A 20002-nucleotide genomic window follows, 5' to 3' on the forward strand; every position below is an offset into this window, starting at 1 on the left:
ATTGCCTTACTGACCTATTCATTAGCAGGTGTGTGTATTTCAGGCCTGTGTGCTTTGTTTACAAACTAAACAGTGTAAATTGTAATTTCCCCATTGGGGATCAATAAGCATCATAAATTATTTCACAAAATCAATCTAGGGAACAAATTGAATTATTCTGATTATTAAAATGTACACTAAAATGTATTTATTTTTACAGTTTCAGGGTGTGCTTGTAAGTCTTTTTGTTTGAGATTATTCTTATTTGAAAGTACAGATAGACAGGAAAGGGGGGACGGGTCAGATTCACACCCGACGCGTTGCCAAGGAATCAGAGTACACGGGGCACGCTGGACCAGGTGAGCCACAGGATTCCCCGGGAAGTAGGTCTTGAACCTTTATAGTGTGAAACTGAGTGGCCTGTAGAACCCAACAGCACCTTCTGTGCTACAATTACAGGGTCACACTCTTGTGGTGCCAAGGAAACCCAGACTGATCAATAATAGCACATTTCAGCAAGTTATCAGGACAAAAGGGTAGTAGGACATCTTACAGCAAAGATCATTTTAATGGTCCCAAATATTCTGAACAACTAAGAATACACTCATGTAAAAGGAAAAAATGAAAAGATATGACAAAAATCATCACATCTAGAATTCCACTCAATCTTTAATCAAGACGGGATTACAAATTCTCCAAAAAATCTGCAGTTTCAAAGGGCAAAAAGGGTAAAACTAGCTCACCTAATGAGGTCTTTAAAAACCTGTTCAAGTGTGACTGAAAACGTCCTGAACATTTAAAGGCAGGTCTTTTTTGTTATCATTTACAAAAAACAGGAGAAAGATTGAGAGACAAATAGAGAACAAAACAAAAATGAAGAAACTGCTGGCTTTTTTTTTTTCCTCTTCAGAGAAAGAACGTCCGCTGAGGAACGACGACACTGATGACATCATCAAACGACAACAAGGACAGCTCTTTGCCACATGCTGCCTCCCGTCTGGTCCTATATACTAACTTAAAAAAGGGACGAAAAGCAACAGACAAAGAAAGGGAGAAAGAGCAGAGGAGAAAAAGAAGTAGAAAGAAACAAGGAGGATGGCGAATTCTGGGGAGGGGCATGGGGGGTGCGAGTGTTGGTTCTGGGTCTGAATTGGCCAACCCATTTGGGCCGCTGTGATGTCCTTCCCTGAGTGGGGGGGCGGGGGGCAGTGGGTTATGGTCAGAGCCTGCAAGCTCTCTGGGATTTCAGTTTGCATGTACATGTGTTTTTGTATGTGGTCTTTTCCTCAAGTCGCTAAATAACCAAACTCCAACCTGTCTCATGCTGTCTGAGTGTGATCGTTTCTCTCCCAACTTTCACACGTCTGCTCCACGTTTCAGACGTATCACTCCTGGCTTCCTGATTGGCACTTGTATGAAGTGGGCTAGTCTGAGGAGGCTTCATATCCATTCAACGTCTGCTCCTCTGTTGGCCACCCGCTGATCGCAAGCGGTGGCTTTCATTCATTCAATTTGTTTACAAGTTTGATCATTCCTGTGTAGTCTATGCGCTGGAACTGTCCGAGCACAGCACAAGCGGAGACAGTGGAGCTTCTTTAGGAACTCAGTTTGGACTTCTTCGAAGGTGGCACAGGGTCCTCTTTACTCTCCCCATCCTCCTCCTCTTCTCCGTCCTCCTCCTCCTCCTCCTCGTCATCATCATCAGGATAGTCCACCAGTCCCACTAAACCCTGAAACAAATGACAACACGCACATCAAAAATCTATTCACGGTAGTCCAGATATTTTAGTTTGTAGAGCGGGCGTCCATTTATAGCGGTTTGCTCCTCGACTCAGCTATCCCTTTCAGCTATCCTGTAAAACTAAAGGCCGGAAATACCCAAATTTATATATCTCGCTCTGGCCTATTAATCAGACATGTTAAAGGTCCCATGACATTGTGTAAGCAAGGTGGAGGCTGGGGGTGTGGCCTTGACCAACTGCTACTTTGTTTGAAAGCCTTGATGTCTTTCTCTCATGGGTGGGCCAAATTCTCTGGGCCGGCAAAGCAGAGAAAGGGGAGGTAACCTTACAGGTAACAGATGCCCCTTATGAGGTCATAAGGGGCATCTGTGCTTTCATATATTCAAAGGCAGAGCAAGATACCCAGGGCTTGGTTTACACGTATCACCATTTCTAGCCACTGGGGGACCATAGGCAGACTGGGGGAGAGCATATTAATGTTAAAAAAAACCTCATCAATTGAAATTGTCATGCCACAGGACCTTTAAGTATTATTTGGCTCGGATACTAACACTATACTACAAGCCACCTTGTATACCTGGCTTGGGTTTGTTAGGCTATACTACCTGCAAATTTAGCAGATTAATAGTGTCTGTGTCTCTTCACAACTCTACCACAATCATCTCTTTGTGGTAGAATTCAATCACACCTGGGACAATTTTCAACATCCAAAACACACCTCTGTTTTTTGTCTCAATCTGTAACTCCTTATTGTGGTTTCTTCTATCTTGTATGGGTTTCTAATGTGCATCATTCTCATTTGATGTTAATTTCCCTCTTTTTAGACAATGATGTTGCTATCATTGGTAAATGCACTTATTCAAACTGACTTGACCTGTAAATCCAATGGATTTGTTCATGTGCCATTCCAGGGCTCCAGACTGCGACACAATGGTTGCATTTTGCGGCCATGTTTTGAGAGAGTGCGAGTAAATTAAAACTACTTGCACACGAAGCCACCTGCACATTTGAAGTTATTTATTTCATGTTGAAAAGGAGGCAAATGTGGGTGAGAGGGGGGGTGACGTCCGTGCAGCCCATCATACATTTATGAGTGCTTACCCGCATCCGTAGAGCATCTATTTTGTTCGCTAAAGACTGTACATCTGCGAGGAATACGCTGCGTAGTGATGGCCGGTGTGGAGCTGCCTTAGCCTAAAGTTAGCCCTCCTCTCTTTGTTTATGGTCTAGAGCCGGCTTGCCAGCCATCACTTAATTAGCTGTGCCTTCACTTATTTATTTGCATCTTTGCAACAATGCTAATGTGAGCTCCGACATTTGCCACACGCTGCGGTACCGCTCCCCCACTGGACAAGACAGGTAACGTAAGAGACGACAGGGACCGCTTCTTTGAAGAAAAAAAAAAAGAAAAAAAAAAGGCTGCTAAAAAATATTTACCTGGTAAAAATAAATAGTGCTTGTGTGAGTGTTCTTGTTAGTGTTAGATAGTTAGATACTCCCCTTTCCATGGTCGTCTAATCACTACAGAAATGGCTGCTATTTCAGCATAAACAAAAAAAGAGTGAGGGAGACCCTGTACGGGGCTGAGGCAATAATGTTATAACTGTCAATAATATTATTAATACTTTGTTTACATTTGTGAATGTGCATTTGTTAAGCCCCATTCAATTAAAATCTGACAGTGAAGAAAATCCAACAGCACATTGTAATCTCTGTATTTTTTCCCAAAGCATTATCAGTAAAACACTTAAAATGGGGGAAATGTGGAAAATTGTGTTGCAGGTCAATTTAAAGTGTGTGCCACTAAATTATTTCAGTTAGGGGCTTCAGTACTCCTAGTAGAACAAAGTTCTTAGTTTCCCTCCCTCCATTTCCCTTGTGTTTAAATAAAGAAAAAAAAAAGAAAAAAACGAGTACAAAATCTGTACAGTCCAATTGGACACTGGGGTGGCAATGACCATTCTTTGTAATACACAACAAGGATGGTGGGAGTTGTGTGAAAATTGACAGTCTAAGTGTGAAGATTCATGGTCAAAGCTCATATTCACCAAATTTGTTTGTTAAGTAGTGTAAGATACAGAACAGACATTGTACAAAATCCCTTTTGGCTATAGTACTGAAGAGAAGTTGTCTAACTTCACACAAAAAACAATTCAAGTTTAAAACCCACACCTTTTTCACATTTACATGCCGACATGTACCTTTGTGGTTACAGTTGTGGTGGAGGGTGAGCCCCGTGCCCCTGAGCCAGGAGAACCTGGTGATCCCGGAGAGCCTGGGTTCAGTGAGGCAGATGAAGGAGGGCTGGAGAGGCTGGTTTTAGTGGAGCCAGAGAAGGAGAGCTTGAAGCTGGGGTTCTGCCTGCCTGATAAGCTGGACTTCCCCAGTACTTCTTTGTCATCTGTGTCTTTCACTGAGGGTAGAGAGAGTTGAACAAGAAGTAGTTATTCTCTCTCCATTTAAAAGTTGTTTTTCAATTTAATGGGTTAACAAGATGCATGTTCTGTAACCAGGGTGGAAAACATGCCTTTCCATGCTTACATTTCTTTCTCTCCATGAACTTGCTTATAGGTTCCATGAGGTCTTCCTCACTTTTCATCTTGTCAGAGGGAGGAACCACTGCCTCACCATCCTCGAGGTCATCCTCATCGGTGTTAAACCACATCTCCTCTTCATCCTCCAGTGTCCGTGCATCACGGCGGAAACGGTGGTTCCTCAGGATGGAGCGCATGCTGAAGAGAGTAAAGCACCGTTTAGAGTTGTAAAAAAACATTTGTGCGTTTTAAACCAGTTTTCACTCACAATGTGTTTTAGAACCCCCCTTGCTCACTTTAACGCATATTGTCTCTCACAACCACTGTGCAGGCAGCTGCTGCACACCAGCTCACATTGTACACGTGCCCATTCTGCCACAGCTTTATAATGTACCACAAAATCAACCAATTGGAGAATTGAAGAAAGTAAATTCTAACTATTCTAAGTCTGAAATACAATGGCAAAATAAATATGCACAAAAAAGAACTAATACGCACACAGACGCATCTACACACACAACCAAACTCAGAAATATGTCCTGACGCTGACATTGCTGAGAGCCTTAAAAACTACGACCAGCACTTCTCATTCGTCATTGACGCACATTCTTCCTCCGTCACTTCAGTGATTATTGGCTGCAGTATTGTCAATGTCGCATTACTTTGCTAGGACACAATAGTTCCAAGATAAAGTGCTTGTAAAATGTGGAGATCTTGTTTTTTTGTAATATGTAATGCAATTGTATCTGTGTATATGTACACAGTACATACATATATACATACACACATTGTTTTTCTAAACAGGGCAGCAGTTATCAGATTCCCTCATGTTATTACATATTTGCCAATGGTTTCTCCACTGTTTCTCAGTTAGTTTTTTTGTTTTATTTTAAATGATCAGATTGGTAAAAAGAATGTGCATTTGGAACATTGGATGAATGGTTGCTGATAATGGGCAATGCAGATATTGCATTAATTATACATCATAACTGTATTTTAATTGTAAACCACAAGAATATAAAAAGTGAGCTGTGCAAAAATATAATCCTCACATTGGTATGGTACGAAAAGGTGCTACAACAAAAATCACAGGAGTAAATTTAAATTTAAAAAAAGAAAACACCTGCTGTTGTTGTTGTTGGAAAGAATGCCGAGTGTAGGTAGCGGCCTGACTTACATAATACATTGTATGCACATTGCACAATCTCAGCGGGTCACAGTCAGCAACTATTGTATTGTAACAAGTGTACAAGCAAAATGTCAAAAGTTGATGCAAATAAAATAGGAATTATCTTAGGGCTGGGCGATGTGGAATAAAATCACAACGCCGTATTTTTCGGCTGAAAGGTGATACACTATCTCTGTATTTTTGACAAAGTGGGTGGAATGTTCAGTTTTGAGGTAAAGACACATGGGAGATGTCACAAGCAGTTGTATTAAAACAGATTGTGATCATATCAGAGAGGGAGTGCGATGGTCTGAAGTGTATGATACAAAGAATTCTCGATCATGAAGCAGATTGTTACTGTACAGTTCTCTGGTTTATCAGTAAAGTGTCTGAACTATACTGCGGACTGGACTATCTACTCACATAGTGATGCAGACTGACTGATCATAAACTGGTCCATCGTAGATTGAATGCGTTTCGGCAGGTCAGCAGCATGACAAACGAAATGGGTAATTAAATAATGGGTAACGTAAGACTAAACCATTTAGATACAAATGGTATTGCCTAATCTCATACCTCGTTTAAATCAGCCATACACCATCTAAAACAAAAAGGCACTGCGAGAAAAGGACGCTTGACTCCAAAAAAAAATCATAATTCACAAAAGAAACAATATATTGGTGATTGGTTATTTGAGTCATCTGACTGAAATGTCACACTGACATTGTTCCTTCCATGTAGTGCGAGAGGCTGTCAGGCAAAGGAATCCCGTGCTCATTAAATAATTAGTGATGGTGTAATAGTTGTTGTAGTAGCAGCAGCAGCTGCAGCAGTATTAGTACTGCAGCCATGACTTTCTCACCTATCCAGTTTGGGGTTGTCTTGCCTCTCTCGCTGCTGTTCATACCGCAGCTTTAATCCTTTAAAGGTTTGGACATAGTCAACATCCTCCAGGGCTTTCCAGTAGTTCTCTACTATATGAGCTGTGAGAGACTTCACGTCCTCCTAGGGGCAATGGGAGGAGAGAAAAGGAGGAGTGTAGAGATGCAGTAGTATTTAGAAAATGAAGGGGAAAATATAGAAAGGTAAGACAGGGAGTTTTAGAGTTTTAGGACAGAGGTGAAGCAGACGAGGAATGAAGTGAGGAGAAAATCAGCAAGGGAGAGAGGGGGGGGGGGAGAGAGAACACCAAACTAGTTAAAATGAATCGAGAAAATGTATGTACTACAAGTTTTCACTTATAGGGATGTGGTTTGAGAGCCTACAAATATTGGTTCCTTTTTACAGCGTTGATCTAGAAATATAGTAAAAAATGCATTAAAAAACATTTCCATGTTAACTGCTGAAATTTAGACAGTTTGGACAAAAAAGAGAATGTATGTGAAAATTTAAGAAAATACTCACCACACGGACATACTCAAACATCTCAATGATGGCTGAGTTCATGAGATTGTAGCGTGAGCCGTTGTTAAGGAAGGCCTTAATGACAGGCTCGAAGAGAAAGTTTCTCATGATGTAGCGATTGTAGAATTCATCCTTCAGACCGATGATCCTCCGCATGAAGCGTAGGGCACCTGGGCACAGAAAGATAAAGATTAATATGAAGCTCAAAACAAAGGTTCAAAATTTGATTTTAAAAGTTTAATGACACACACATGTTGTCCAAGTTGACAGGTACTAAGAATTAAAGGGATAATATGGGACTCACATAGGGCCAGGAAGGCGTGCTGAGAGGCAGTGAGCACCAGTACCCTCCTGAGAATGTCCTTGTTGATGATGTAGTTCTTAATGTGATAGGTGTGGTGCTCAACACAGAACGTCAGCAGCTCCAAAATCAAGGCCAGCAATTGGGATGTTTGAAAATCATCTGACAGAAAGGTAAAGGTAGTTAGCAACATGAACTACTTGTCCATTATTCTCAAAGTTGTATTCACAGAGCCAACACACACATCCCGCAGGTAGTCAATACCTTTGCTTGGTTTTTCCTCCGTGGTGTTGGCCAGTAGGGGAGCTGAGAGGACGTGCATACAGTGCTTGTAGAAGAAGCTCAGGAACTCTGTTTTTTCCGTTTTCTGGAAAGAAAAATGAAACAACACATTTTTTTTTTTTACTAAGTAACAAGATTTTGATAGCTATGGCAATGACTGTTTTACACAACCCAACACATGTCTCAATGTTCCCAATGGTGAAGGTGCAGAGCTGTCCCTACCTGTAAATTGACTATCAGGAAAGTCCAGCTATATGGTAAGGGTATTTAATTTCTTTCAGCCAATATCCACATATGGACCACATTCATCTATTTTGCATGTATAAAAAGCAAATGTGGCACCTGCATATTTACAACACCATCTCCCTTTGCTAAGGTTTTAAAGTGCAAACTTTGAAAGGCCACGCTCCCCACACCACAAGACATGAAATTTCTCACACAGGTGCAGTTTAATGTGCTGTAACAAAAAAGCCTCAAGGACCATTAAGGTCCACCTAGAAAATCTTTTCCGCCATTTTGAGTTTATTTTTTGGAATCTCCTCCTACACCGTTGCTCCAATTGCCACCAAATCTTTAGTGAATCATCAATAGATCAAGCTTATTAAAAGTTGAATAAAGTACGTCCATATCTCAATTACCTTTTAAGTTATTGACCAATGAACTTTGAAAGGGGAATGGCTCTAGATATTAAATAACACAAATCAGCAACCGTAAGGCCCACCATCACAAAACTCACAAGGTATGCTTAGATAAGCGCCCCAGATATACCCAGACAGTTTTATATACATACAACCAGAGGGCACTACAAGCACAAGATAGGTGAGTGGCATTACACACATTCTACTATAAATCACATATTCATTGTCCAATCATCATAAATCTCTCAAGAAATGTCTTTGTTAGTACCTGAACAACAAACTGAAAGTTCCGTTCAAACTGAACACCAGGGGCGCTATTAATGCAAATAAATTGCAGGTGATATAGCGCAAATCAGGCTATAAATGACTAAATGTTTGTCTAATCAACACAAAACTTCCAGGAAATGGAACACACTTGCACTGCAAGTCTCATTCAAATTGACCACTAGGGGGCGTTTTAAATGCACAATGACTGGACGTGGAATGACACAAATCCAGGTTTGAGCTTTGAATTGCAGCTTTCGGCTTTATTGGCAAATGTTGTTGTGTTGGTCATAGGGCTGAACAATTATGGCCAAAATGATAATCACAATTATTTTGATCAATATTGAGATCATGATTAATTATCACGATTGTTTGTTGATTTTGACCAAAACTAATTCTATAGTCACATTGGCTATTTATAACTGCTTTCCCATCCATATTGTGCAGCATACGTCATGTAACGCGAAATTAAACCATTTCGATATAAACAAGATTGCTTTGTTTGTGGAGAGGCAGCGGATGCGAGGACGTTAGGTGCACCTTTGCGACCTAGGAAAAATGTTAGTAGCACCTTTACCAATTTTGGTCGTACTCTAAAGCCCTGTGAGCTAACAGACACAAACTAGCACTGGTCATTGCACAGACGGGACAAAATGTTGGGTTTACTGGTAAACTGGTAAACCTTGTGACCAACACATGACAGACTTCTATCTGTTGTGGAAGTCTATCCTCTGTGACTGTCTACATCTAGAAACTAAGCTTCGCGGAGCACGGAACCACTCTGACTGGCACATGATCAGACAGTGGTTTATGGAGCAATAGATAACCTGGAGCATTCCATGTATGGAATGACGCAATTAAAATATTGCGTGATTAAAATTTGATCAACTGTGTAGCCCTGGTTTGTCATCTCCTTTTCTCAAATTGACGTGAACTGGACTGAGCTACATATCACATTGAATTGAAAATAAATGTTTTTTGACAAATCAGTTACAGGCATTTTCAACAAACAAACGGGGGGGACCCTACCATACACATTGTATTAGCCTGTGGGGTTCTGCACAACATCGTGCTGAAAAACAGGGTGCCATAAATGTAGTGACTGAGCCAGATGACCTGATGCCCAGAGAGAAGTGTCCAGCACAGCCCCAACTGGGGGCTATACGAAGGAGACAGGATATTACTAATCGCTTTTAAAAAGGTATAGTGTTATGTTTGGTAATGCTATTTAATACAGGAAACATGACAAGGCACAACATTTTTATTTATTCCGCAGGTTTTCAGTTGTCATTCTGCCATTGACCGGCATATTTTGGCTTGTTTGGCTTGTTTTGCAATATAAAGCTGTATATTACTATTAGGACTACGGAATACATGTGTCAAGGATGTATAAATTAAATAAACTTCAGCAGCAGTCTGATTTACTGCAGCAACACTGTTGACTGCATCAGGGATCTCTTTCTATTCCGCGTTCTTTCTACAGCCTTCAATGCCAGCTTTTAGGATCCCAAATAGGACACACGTTGCAAATTAAACTGAGATATTAGGGTTTCAATCTCCACCTCTGGAAAGCGTTGCTTTTTAGGTGGAGTACGTCTCGCTAAGTCGTAAACTTTAGGGGCGGGGCCTCCAAACCGAGAACATGTGGGACGTGATATTTAGATTCCGACCGTTTCCAGCCGCTGCGGTTATCAATGTACGACCATTATTACGCTCTGATTGGTGTGATACAAACGTTTCATGAATCCAACGGGAAGCCTGTCGTAAGAGGATTTCTGCGCTCATATCTGTGCCGGTTTCTACGTTAGGTTGATAAATGAGGGCCAGTGTCTCTCTTGCATCTTTTATAATTAAATTGAAGGACCAAGGAGTTTCTGTTTGATCAAGATTGACTGAACTGAATTGAGCAAGCATTGTCACTTCACTCACAACTCAAAACATTCAATAGTGATTCTGGACATGGTGGGTCTAAGTATCAAGCACTCAGGTTTACTGTTGAGCCATTTTGTGTTTAAACAGACGTATTTAGGAGTAAAAACGCACACTCACATTTGCAGTAGCCAGCATGTTCTCAGGGTCCACCAGAGTCCGAAGCAGACCCATCAGCTGCACTGCTCCACCTAGCTCTGGGTCTGTGTCACAGATCATGTGTTCTATGATCAGGTTGATCAGGAGGATGTCCTGAAGGGCCAATAAATCATTAGTAACGTGTAAACAATTTATATCTACCTATGTGGTTAAATGATGAAAATCATTCCTTGTTATTTCTGGCAGACTTTATTCAAATACTTACGTCATCATTCTGCTGAGACTCCTGCATAACAAACTCTCGTACCATGGAGGGGTTGTACTCCACCAGATAAGAGAAAATATCTGTGGCTGCCCCACGCACCTGAACGTCATCCATTCCCTGTTTAATAAACATGAATAATATTTGTCAGTGGATTGTGAATGTGACTTTCCCCTCAAGGAACAAAATAAGCCATATTATCTTGATCATGTTAAGATGTTTATGATGTTAGAAAGCAGATTAAGAGCCGGATTGCATTATTTTGTGTTTGAGAGTTTTTGTGATATGTAAGATTATTGCGATTCTTCACTGTATATGGTATAAGGTTAGACTAGCTAACGCTAAGTGTGTACCGTCAGTAGGAACAGGGGGAGGTAGTGGGGTGGTTGTCTGTAACTTTCATATACAATATTCTGTTCGTTTGTGTCTCTACACTCCGACTGGTCTGTACAAACTGTCTTGTTTGTTTCAAATTTAGATCAAATTTGGATCACAAAAAAACTAATAAAATGGAATACACAATCAGATTGCAGAAAACATGGTTTCAGAGTGGCCGAGAGCCAACCTTAGAGCATACTCCTCAGACAACCTGCAGCAGCCACCCTGATGCTCAACTACATATATGTTTAATGAATGGCAATCCTTAAGGTTTAACGTTACAGAGACAATCAATATGTGGCTTGTTTTTATTATAGTACAAGTTTATTTGCTTGTAAAAAAAAACAATGCTGTGCCATGGTCACAATGAGAAGTACTTAAATACCCTTAAACTAGAGACTACCACTTTTTAATGTCATTCACTTCAAACAAGTGCTGCACACAAACAATACAAGTCAAAAAAACTGGTTCCTTAGCCACAACACAATGTAATTCAATACCAAAGTCAACATGTTCTAGTGTTGGGCACAATCCTTGGTGACCAAATAGCATTGCATGGATCAGATGCACAGATACAGTGTCAACACTGTAATATCATCTTCACTTAAGATTTCTGTTTTGCTTCATAATTTTTACTTCTAGGAGTACGTCACACAACTTTTAATTTAATTAGGCACATTCCATGATCTTAAAGCGTTCAGTATACTCGGCATCCCCGACCTGTCGCTCTTATTTCTACGAACTAGAAGATTGAAAAAGGTAAACAATGGCAGAACTGGCAGCAACATTGACGTCAATGTCAACAGTGGCTAAGATGATATTGGAGTCAATGGATAAGGAATAATTGTTGCTTTTGAGCCTGTTTGCAAAGAAACACAGAAAAAGAAGGTGGAAGGTTTGTCCTTTGAATAACGCCGGTCATAAATATGGCGAGTTCAATATCCTTCTGAAACAAATGATGATAGGCGTAGAGAAGCACTTTGAATTCTTCAGAATGTCTCCACAACAATTCAATGACTTACTTGGTCGGATCAAGCCATTAACTCACCATAAAAGACCTAGTCCATGCTTCTTATTTCTGCTTTGTCATGTGTTACAGAAAAACAATAGAGTGGTGCAAAACCTCTGGTCACGCACTTTAAATCCAGCCACAGCAGCAAGCTTTATGTCGCTTTATGTCATTTTACATCACATTGCCGCGCGACAGGTCGGGAACGGCGATTGTGAAGAGGCCTTAATGCAAAATTGGGTCACCCCACTACCAAAGCTACTAAAACCAGGAGCCAAATCCTTTGTATGTCGCAGCAAACTATCCAATTAACTCAATTCTGATTAATTATGAGGTTTCTGCACTCACCAGGATGACCTCTAGCGCAGGTAAAATGCCCATGTTTGACAATGTCTTGAAGAAGGCGTCCCTGTTTTGAGGTTGTAACGTTTGTGAGAATGCACAGAATTCCTTTAGGAAGTTCACCTGTGAGGAAGAAACAAATCATGCGTCTATGAAACAAGGGACAAGGATCCAAAAATTAAGACAGCAATTGATAAATAAACTCTGATTAAGGTCTGGCATACCAGTTCATGTCTTTTGTCGTCATCTGTAGCCTCATCTGTTAGCTGTGCAAAGAGGTCTGTCAGGAACTTCTCATCGTCCTGAAACCAAAAAGAGAGGAGAGATGAGACGGGGTGAGTATCACATTGAGAGTAAACAAATCAGGATCCAGAAAGAATTAACCTTGATCCTAAGATTTACTGAAGGTTAAATCTATTGTAACACAGGTGTTGTTGATCTGTAATGGTATAAATCAGATACAAATAACCAGCAAACAAAAATAACATTCAACCTATTTACCAATATCAGATTTTGAAGTTATAGTGTGACATAATTTGTCTTCATAAACATTGCTTTAGATTTAATTCACAACCAGAAATCACTGTTCACCGTAACTTAGAACCATTGCAGTTTACATTAATCCCATTTACTTAATATAAAAATTCTGAACCAGCATACCAGCATAACATTTGTGGGGTTTATTTACTGATGGATTATGTCCATAAGATTTTTACACACAACACATAATTAGATTAAGTGTTATTTCAAATGAACAAAGACTTGTGTGTTTATATGAAAAGTCTGCCTCAGAATAAGGAAGGAATAAAAGGTCCCGATCAGTAGTGTTCAACTTCAGAACTTCACATAGAACGCTGTAACAGAGTCAACCGCATGCCAGTTTTCCTCTAGCGTAGCATAACTGATTTACACAACACTTCTCCGTCTCTATGGAGACAGCCATACATAAACACTGCTGAGTTGACACAGTACAAAAACACAAAGGTCACATGACCATAAAAGACTAGCAGACAAACTCTGACTGGGTAAAGCGCAATCGGCCAAAAATTCCATCCTACAGATACTGTAATTTACAGTCCTCACGGAATAAACTTTTTTTTTTTTTAATATTCTCTCATGTGTGCCTTTTGAGGTTGTGGCAGGATTGTCTTGGTACAAGCATTTGTAGCATGTGCTTTTGCAATAGGAATATTTCAAAAATGAAAACACACATTATTTGAAAATAGTAAGAAATTTACTGGCAAACCTTAAAATACATATCTGTCTGCCCGTCTCACCTGTAGCATGCCCACAATCTCCACCTTGTTGAAGAAGATGAAGGAGTGCAGGGTGGACAGCATGTTTTCCTCAAAAACAGAGGGGGTGGGCAGCACCATGTCCTGAATATACTGCACCCGATACGTCTGGTGTATTTTCTGACGCAGTTCAGGATCCAAGATGGGAATCACCTCTTTAAAGCGGGCTGTCTTAGTTAGAAACTCCCGATGCCGCCGTGGCTGTGGGAGTGCTGGATCAAACTCCAGACAACCAATGATGTCCATGATGCACTCCTCAGAGAACATAACCTCAAAAAGTGCAGTACGATTGAGCAGGAAGATGCCTTTAATGATTTCATACAGGTGGTGCAGTCCCTCTCTGTTCTCCAAATCCTCACACACACGGAACAATTCCAGAAGCTTGCGAATGTATCCCTCGTTTTCCACAGCCAGGGCCAGTTTCTCGCGCCGCAGTGGGGATGGGAGTGAGGAGGCCACCAGCTCAGCCAGATCCTCCAAGCGGTTCAGTTCACATGGTGGTAACTCCAGACCTGGCGACGACATGTCGTCAAAGCGTTCCTCCTCAGACTCGTCCACCACATCTTGGGTGATGTCCACTGATGGGTCCTTTCCCTGCACCTTAACACATGAGTGACAGAGTATGTGATTAGTTACAGAACCTATTACCTTGAACACCCAAACACACTTGATACAAAATGCATTCACAGATCGAGCAGACAAACACACACCCACGTAAAAGATAAGTGCAGCTACCTGGCATATTTTCTCCCAGATTTCATCACAGCCAGCCTTCTCCTGGAAGCTGAGTGCCAGATCATAATTTTCTGCCTCTGACCATACTATCAATGTATCCTTTCCAAAAGAAAAACAAAGCCAATTTACAAATAGTACACATAGAAGGAAAATCCATATTCTAGCAGTATTCTGCACCATGCTAGATACTGACCTGTTGTTTCTGGTAGGCAGTGTTTGGATTGATTTTGGACTCCAGCAGTAGGGAACCTGTCAGATTAAAAACAAAGGTGTCCCACAAGTGTTGCCAAAATGACATGAAGAGGGTAGGTTACGGTGTTCACTGCAGGCAAATGAGGGTTACATGCATGGTTTAAGGTGATTAAAATAATTATGTGGAAGGTATTAGTTCCATATAGTAAGTAATGAGCATCTATAACGGTGACCAATACACTGCAAGTGATCTCGTAATTGGCATCCCTTTTAATAGTTACATCGCCTTACCATCACTCTCTGCTCGCACCAGTAGAGACGTGCCTTTCAAACGCTCCACATAGCCCGAGGAGACGTGCCCGGTTCCACGGTCATCCCACTGTCGGTCCTCATTGAGGGTATAGACTTTGACTCGGCGACGAGTGTCAGTCATCCTGGCAGGTAGTTGTAACCGGTTTCCCCCTTCCGGACCTTCTTGGCTTTTACAGGGTGCCTGCTTCACCTAACGTCAGTAACGCCACAACTTCAATTCACGGTTAACACCTGATCACGTCTACAATGCAGTACTAACTTAACTAGCTAGCTAGCTAGTGTCAGGGGTCAACCAGTTCAGGTCAACACTTCTTTGAAGGAGCTTAGAAGCGCAACACCCGGACGAGCATCAAGGATGATTCCCGGATCGATTATGCAGTTACGATTATAATATCTGATTATTTTAACGAGCTACGGATAATACGTATATTGCTTGTGTTAGAAGCAACGAGACCCACTAAATAATCTTACAGATCATTGTAGTAAGCTGACGATAGTCTAATATTACTTTACGTGGAGGGCATTAGCCAACATTAGATAACGTGTTAATCGACAAAACAAGGGGTGACGGATATTGCGGAGTCCTAGCACACAGTTAAGAGAGGAGTAACGCTATCCAGAATGAGCCCCACCGTAACGATATTTGGCCCCCAAAACAATCTGTCAGATTATTAGTAACGTCAGTTTGTACGCTAGCGGGCAACGTTAGCTAGAAAACCTAACGAGTTAACTAGCTAGCTAGCTAGTACGCTAACAGTCTACGCTCTATATTGTCAATGTTAAACAACCCTTTGAAGCAAAATGACTAGAGCTATACAGCGATAACATTATTTTTCTATTGCGGACGGCAGACACCGTGTTTACCCTGGACCAATGTTACTAATTGTGTCTGAATAATGCGCCAGCTAGCTAGCGTTAGCGGCTATGCTATTTCTTCCCCAAGTGTTCCGCCATGTTCTGGCTCGGGGCCGCGGAGAGACCACTCTCCCCTTACTGGTATTCATGCATTCCAAAACAATATGCAAACCAACAAACTGTAGTCGTGTAGTTACTTTAAGGTTACAGTTTACATTACAACGCTATTTGCCATTCATTCCCGATGTCTTGCTCAGATAATGGCTAACTGCCCCCCCTGTGAGTATTCAGCCATCTTGGGTCCCTTCAGTCAGTACGGGGTTTCCAGTACAGCAACAACAGGGCAGCCCGCCACATTTAAAGAGACAGTAACATAACAGCCCAGAAATTCCATTTCTAATGGTGATCAGCAGAAATTACTCGTCGAGGTTCCAGCAACATCCAACATCATTCTGCCCATATTTTATACAACTTACCATTCAGCATCACATTTAAGCAGTAGTGCAACTATTAGACAGATACATGGATCCCAATGTAGTTCCCTACCAAAAAGCTATTTCTATATAGAGACTCTGAATAAACAGGAAAATGTATTCCTTATTGTGTTAACGGTTGTATATTCAACACTGTAGACCATTCAGAAAACAGTTTATTTTGTTCATATCAGAGAAAACAAACAGGGATAGTTGAACTCAGATACTACACAAAATGTTAACAAAAACAGCATTTTACATCATGATAGTGGGATAAAGTAACAATAATAATAATAATAGATAAAATATTGGAAATAAATGTTCTGGGATCAGTTACATTAATGGGTTAGTCAATCTGCAGACATGTATGTCAAACAAAATCACCTGCATTCAAAATGCGCAGCATGTTCAATTCCAACTGCCCAGTACATGTATATAAAAAGTGTCAGAACTTTTAGGGAAACTGAAAGCACACTACTAAAATTTTGATCAAAAAAAGTTTTTATCAAGCCTGTGGAGCATTTGTCAAAGCCAGGATCCCTCTCCATCAATAAGTTAGTCCTTGCAGCACTCTGAACTCAGTGTAACAAATTACAGATGTACATATGCTGCCGGGCATGACTCCATTTTTTTTCTACAAACGCCGACATTTCTGATGTTTCCCCTTTGTGACAGCCCCTTCCTTTCCAAATGTATAGTATACATAAACCCTTCCCTTGTCAGTCTGACAATGTTGTCCTTATACACCCATCTTCAAGAAATACAGTGCTGCATAAACTCCTTCCAAGCGTGTGTAGCAGGACAACGCCTCACTGATGCTTTTACTTTGCTGCCTGCTGAGCCTGACGCCGCAGCAGGACATATATCTTTTCCTTGATCCAGTCTTTGTTGTATGGTTGGTATGTTTGAGTGTCAGCTCTGTACCTGTATAAAAATGTAATAGTTATATTTACTGGAAGTCATCAACACTTTCAATGCAAGGTTGACTGTTATTCAATAGATAGACATTGACCAACTAAATCTTATCTTAAAAAAAACTCATACTTACACAAGACAGCTCAGATCTGCCAAGTCGTCAATAAAGTCAAACAACTGACTAATGTCGTAAGTGATGGAGGGACTGTTTGGATTCATCCTCTTGAGATGCTCTTCATACATTTTGCAAACACCTGGAAGACAGATGCAGGACAATAAATTGAAGTAAACTATTTCCAAAAGTTTGCATCAAAAGAAAATGGCTAAAATTAGGCATATACATAAACTTTTATAAAGTATATAGCAGCTTTTGCAACAATGTAACAAAGTTTGAGAGACTGTAAAGTAAATAATACTACAGATTTCACTAAAAACATACAGAAGTACGCCAACGACAGCCATCGTTGGGTGTGACAGGGAGGAGTATCGGAGTCTTGTGAGGGGACTTTGCTTTCTGGTGGCGCATTACCTGCCTACAGCTCAACACATCAAAGATGAAGCAGCTGGTCATTGACTTTGGAAGGTCCAGACCAAGACCGCGACCAGTCCCGCAGGAGTGAGTTGAGGTGGAAGCAGTTCAAATCAAACAAATACCCCAGGCTGTGGCTGGACAACAAACTGGACTGGACAACACACACCAGCCAGGAAGACACAGAGCAGGCTGTACTTCCTGAGGTCTTTCAACATCTGCAGCAAACTGCTGTGGATGTTTTACCAGTCTGTGGTCACCAGTGTCATCTACTACACTGTGTTGTGCTGGGAGGGCCGCATATCGAAGGACACCTCCAGGCTGGATAAACTGATCAGGCGGGCCGGCTTTCTGGTTGGCATGAAGCTGGACTTACTGGTGACGGTGGCAGAGAGGACGACAATGGACAAACTGCTGGACATTACTGACAATGCCAGCCACCCCCTGCACGCCGTCATCAGCAGCCAGAGGAGCCTGTTCAGTGGAAGGGTGCTCCATCCCAAGTGTAGGACCAATAGACTCAAGGACTCCTTTGTCCCTCATGCCATTACACTCTACAAATCCTCTCTCGGGGGGAGGAGGAAATAGGGCTAAGAGAACAGTCCATACACACCTGGACTCACATAAATACCTGGACACTTTAACGCTAACACTTGACTCAATAATAATAATAATTATAATAATTATAATTATTATTATTATTATTATTATATCTACTACTGTTATATTTATACTGTCTTCCTCTTTTTTCTCTCTATACTGTATTCTTCTTGCTAAAAACTGCTGCTGCAAATTTCAAATTACAATTTGAATCCAAATCCAAAAAGGGAGAAAAAAGAGAAATAAAGAGAAATAAAATTCCAAAACTATTTATGAAATATATTCCAGTTGGTTGTCAGGTGAGAAATTACAAAATAAATGTAAAAACATATAAACTTAATATTTCTATAATCACGGGCATTGAATGGGTGCAAAGCTTCCTCGCAGATCCTAAATGGTAAATAGTCTTCTTTTCTTTTTTTAAATGTGAGATAAAAAAGATATGACTACTTAATGTTCAGTGGGTTTAGACTACGCTCAATATACCAAAAAGGTAAAAACAGAAACGTGATGTATTAGAGTAAAGTATTTTAAACAGCTGAAGACTCACCTTCCATACATTCATTCACTGACTCATAGTCAGCATATGTGCGGCCCTCGGGTCTCTTGGTTGGCTGGACAAGCAAAATTGTGTGCGACTGTAAAGATAATTAAATTACGTTACACAAAATAATGCAAGCTTAATATATCACACATTACCTGAATTATTGATGCGTAGATTTATGTTTTGCTGTGATGCATCTAAGCATGACGACGAGTAACGTTAACCTTCTCCCCCAGGTTTTCAAACAGAAGATAAGCGGTTGTTATTGAGCAACAGATCACCTACTGAAATGTCCCGCATAACTTACTTCATTTAGGATTACAAACAGAGATAAGTTGGGATAATTCAGCGTTAACCTTAAAACTAACGTTAGGTGTTCATGCCAAGGGAAGAAACTAGCTAGACAAAATACACGTTTGACTTCAGTAAGTAGCTAGCGTTAAGCATCGTAGCTTGTTAACGTTAGCTTAGCGACGATGGACTAACAGGAGCTAATGTGGCTAATGCTGCATGTTTTCACCTCTTAAAACGTAAAGCAAAACACTCTTACCATTTTTGCGCTGACTGCAGACTCTGTATATTAATTCAGGATGCAAAACTGCAAAAAGAAATCGTTGTTTATTGCTTTTCAATTCCCTGTTTGGTTTAGCGTTAGCTAGCTTGCTGTTGGAGAAGATTTCAGAGGAAATGAATTACGTTTTTTCTTTTTTTTCCGGTTGTAAAGTAAGGTGTCTTCAAAATAAAGTGTTTGTTTCAAAATAAAAGTCTGGCCTTAAAAAGGGATCAATGTTTTAATGTGTTTAGAAATATTTTGTCTGTGCTGGAAAATGCATTTACATACGTGGGTAGCAATCCCATGAAGTGCAAATGCCTTATTGCAAGTAAAAGTCCTGCATTAAAATCGTATTAAGTAAAAGTACTTAAAAAAATAGTATCAAAAGTAGGCTACAGTAAATGGTACTTGTCCGTTTTATATTGCTACAAATTTTATTACTGGATTATAATTTTCAATGCATTTAATGTGTAAATAGTATGCTAATGCAATCGCTGGTCAATGCTGTAGTAACAATGCTACATATTGTATACATCTAAGAAAGTACAATATTTTCCTATGTAATGGGGTAACATGTATATGTACAGTATAGTAAAGTACACATATATTTCTAGTACATAGTAGTACATATAGTAAATGTATAAATCATTTGTTTAAAGTAACAGAAA

At 40.5% G+C, this 20002-nt stretch overlaps 2 protein-coding genes across 4 annotated transcripts; both read right to left on the reverse strand.

Moving 5' to 3' along the window:
• Positions 1–528: 528 nt before the first annotated feature.
• smek1 (SMEK homolog 1, suppressor of mek1 (Dictyostelium)) lies at positions 529–16050 on the reverse strand. 3 transcript variants are annotated; one of them, XM_034900093.1, is made up of 15 exons: positions 14845–16050; positions 14555–14610; positions 14362–14460; positions 13609–14226; positions 12556–12633; positions 12338–12454; positions 10606–10722; positions 10362–10493; positions 7393–7495; positions 7132–7290; positions 6828–6997; positions 6286–6428; positions 4263–4453; positions 3923–4134; positions 529–1709 (listed from the first exon to the last, which is right to left on the reverse strand). In XM_034900093.1, exons 1-15 carry the CDS (start codon positions 14984–14986, stop codon positions 1575–1577), a joined length of 2472 nt encoding a protein of 823 aa, XP_034755984.1. In that variant the 5' UTR covers positions 14987–16050; the 3' UTR covers positions 529–1574. The 3 variants fall into 3 exon arrangements, with proteins under 3 accessions (XP_034755984.1, XP_034755982.1, XP_034755981.1); XM_034900091.1 differs by having other exon boundaries at positions 3920–4134; positions 6286–6425; positions 14845–16049; XM_034900090.1 differs by having other exon boundaries at positions 3920–4134; positions 14845–16049.
• Positions 16051–16718: 668 nt separating this feature from the next.
• erh (ERH mRNA splicing and mitosis factor) lies at positions 16719–19521 on the reverse strand. The gene is made up of 4 exons (XM_034900590.1): positions 19332–19521; positions 18788–18875; positions 17242–17362; positions 16719–17117 (listed from the first exon to the last, which is right to left on the reverse strand). The coding sequence occupies exons 1-4, from the start codon at positions 19332–19334 to the stop codon at positions 17015–17017; spliced, it is 315 nt and encodes a 104-aa protein (XP_034756481.1). The 5' UTR covers positions 19335–19521; the 3' UTR covers positions 16719–17014.
• Positions 19522–20002: the final 481 nt, after the last annotated feature.

This window comes from Etheostoma cragini, chromosome 18 (assembly GCF_013103735.1).
Source record: "Etheostoma cragini isolate CJK2018 chromosome 18, CSU_Ecrag_1.0, whole genome shotgun sequence".
Taxonomy (NCBI): domain Eukaryota; kingdom Metazoa; phylum Chordata; class Actinopteri; order Perciformes; family Percidae; genus Etheostoma; species Etheostoma cragini.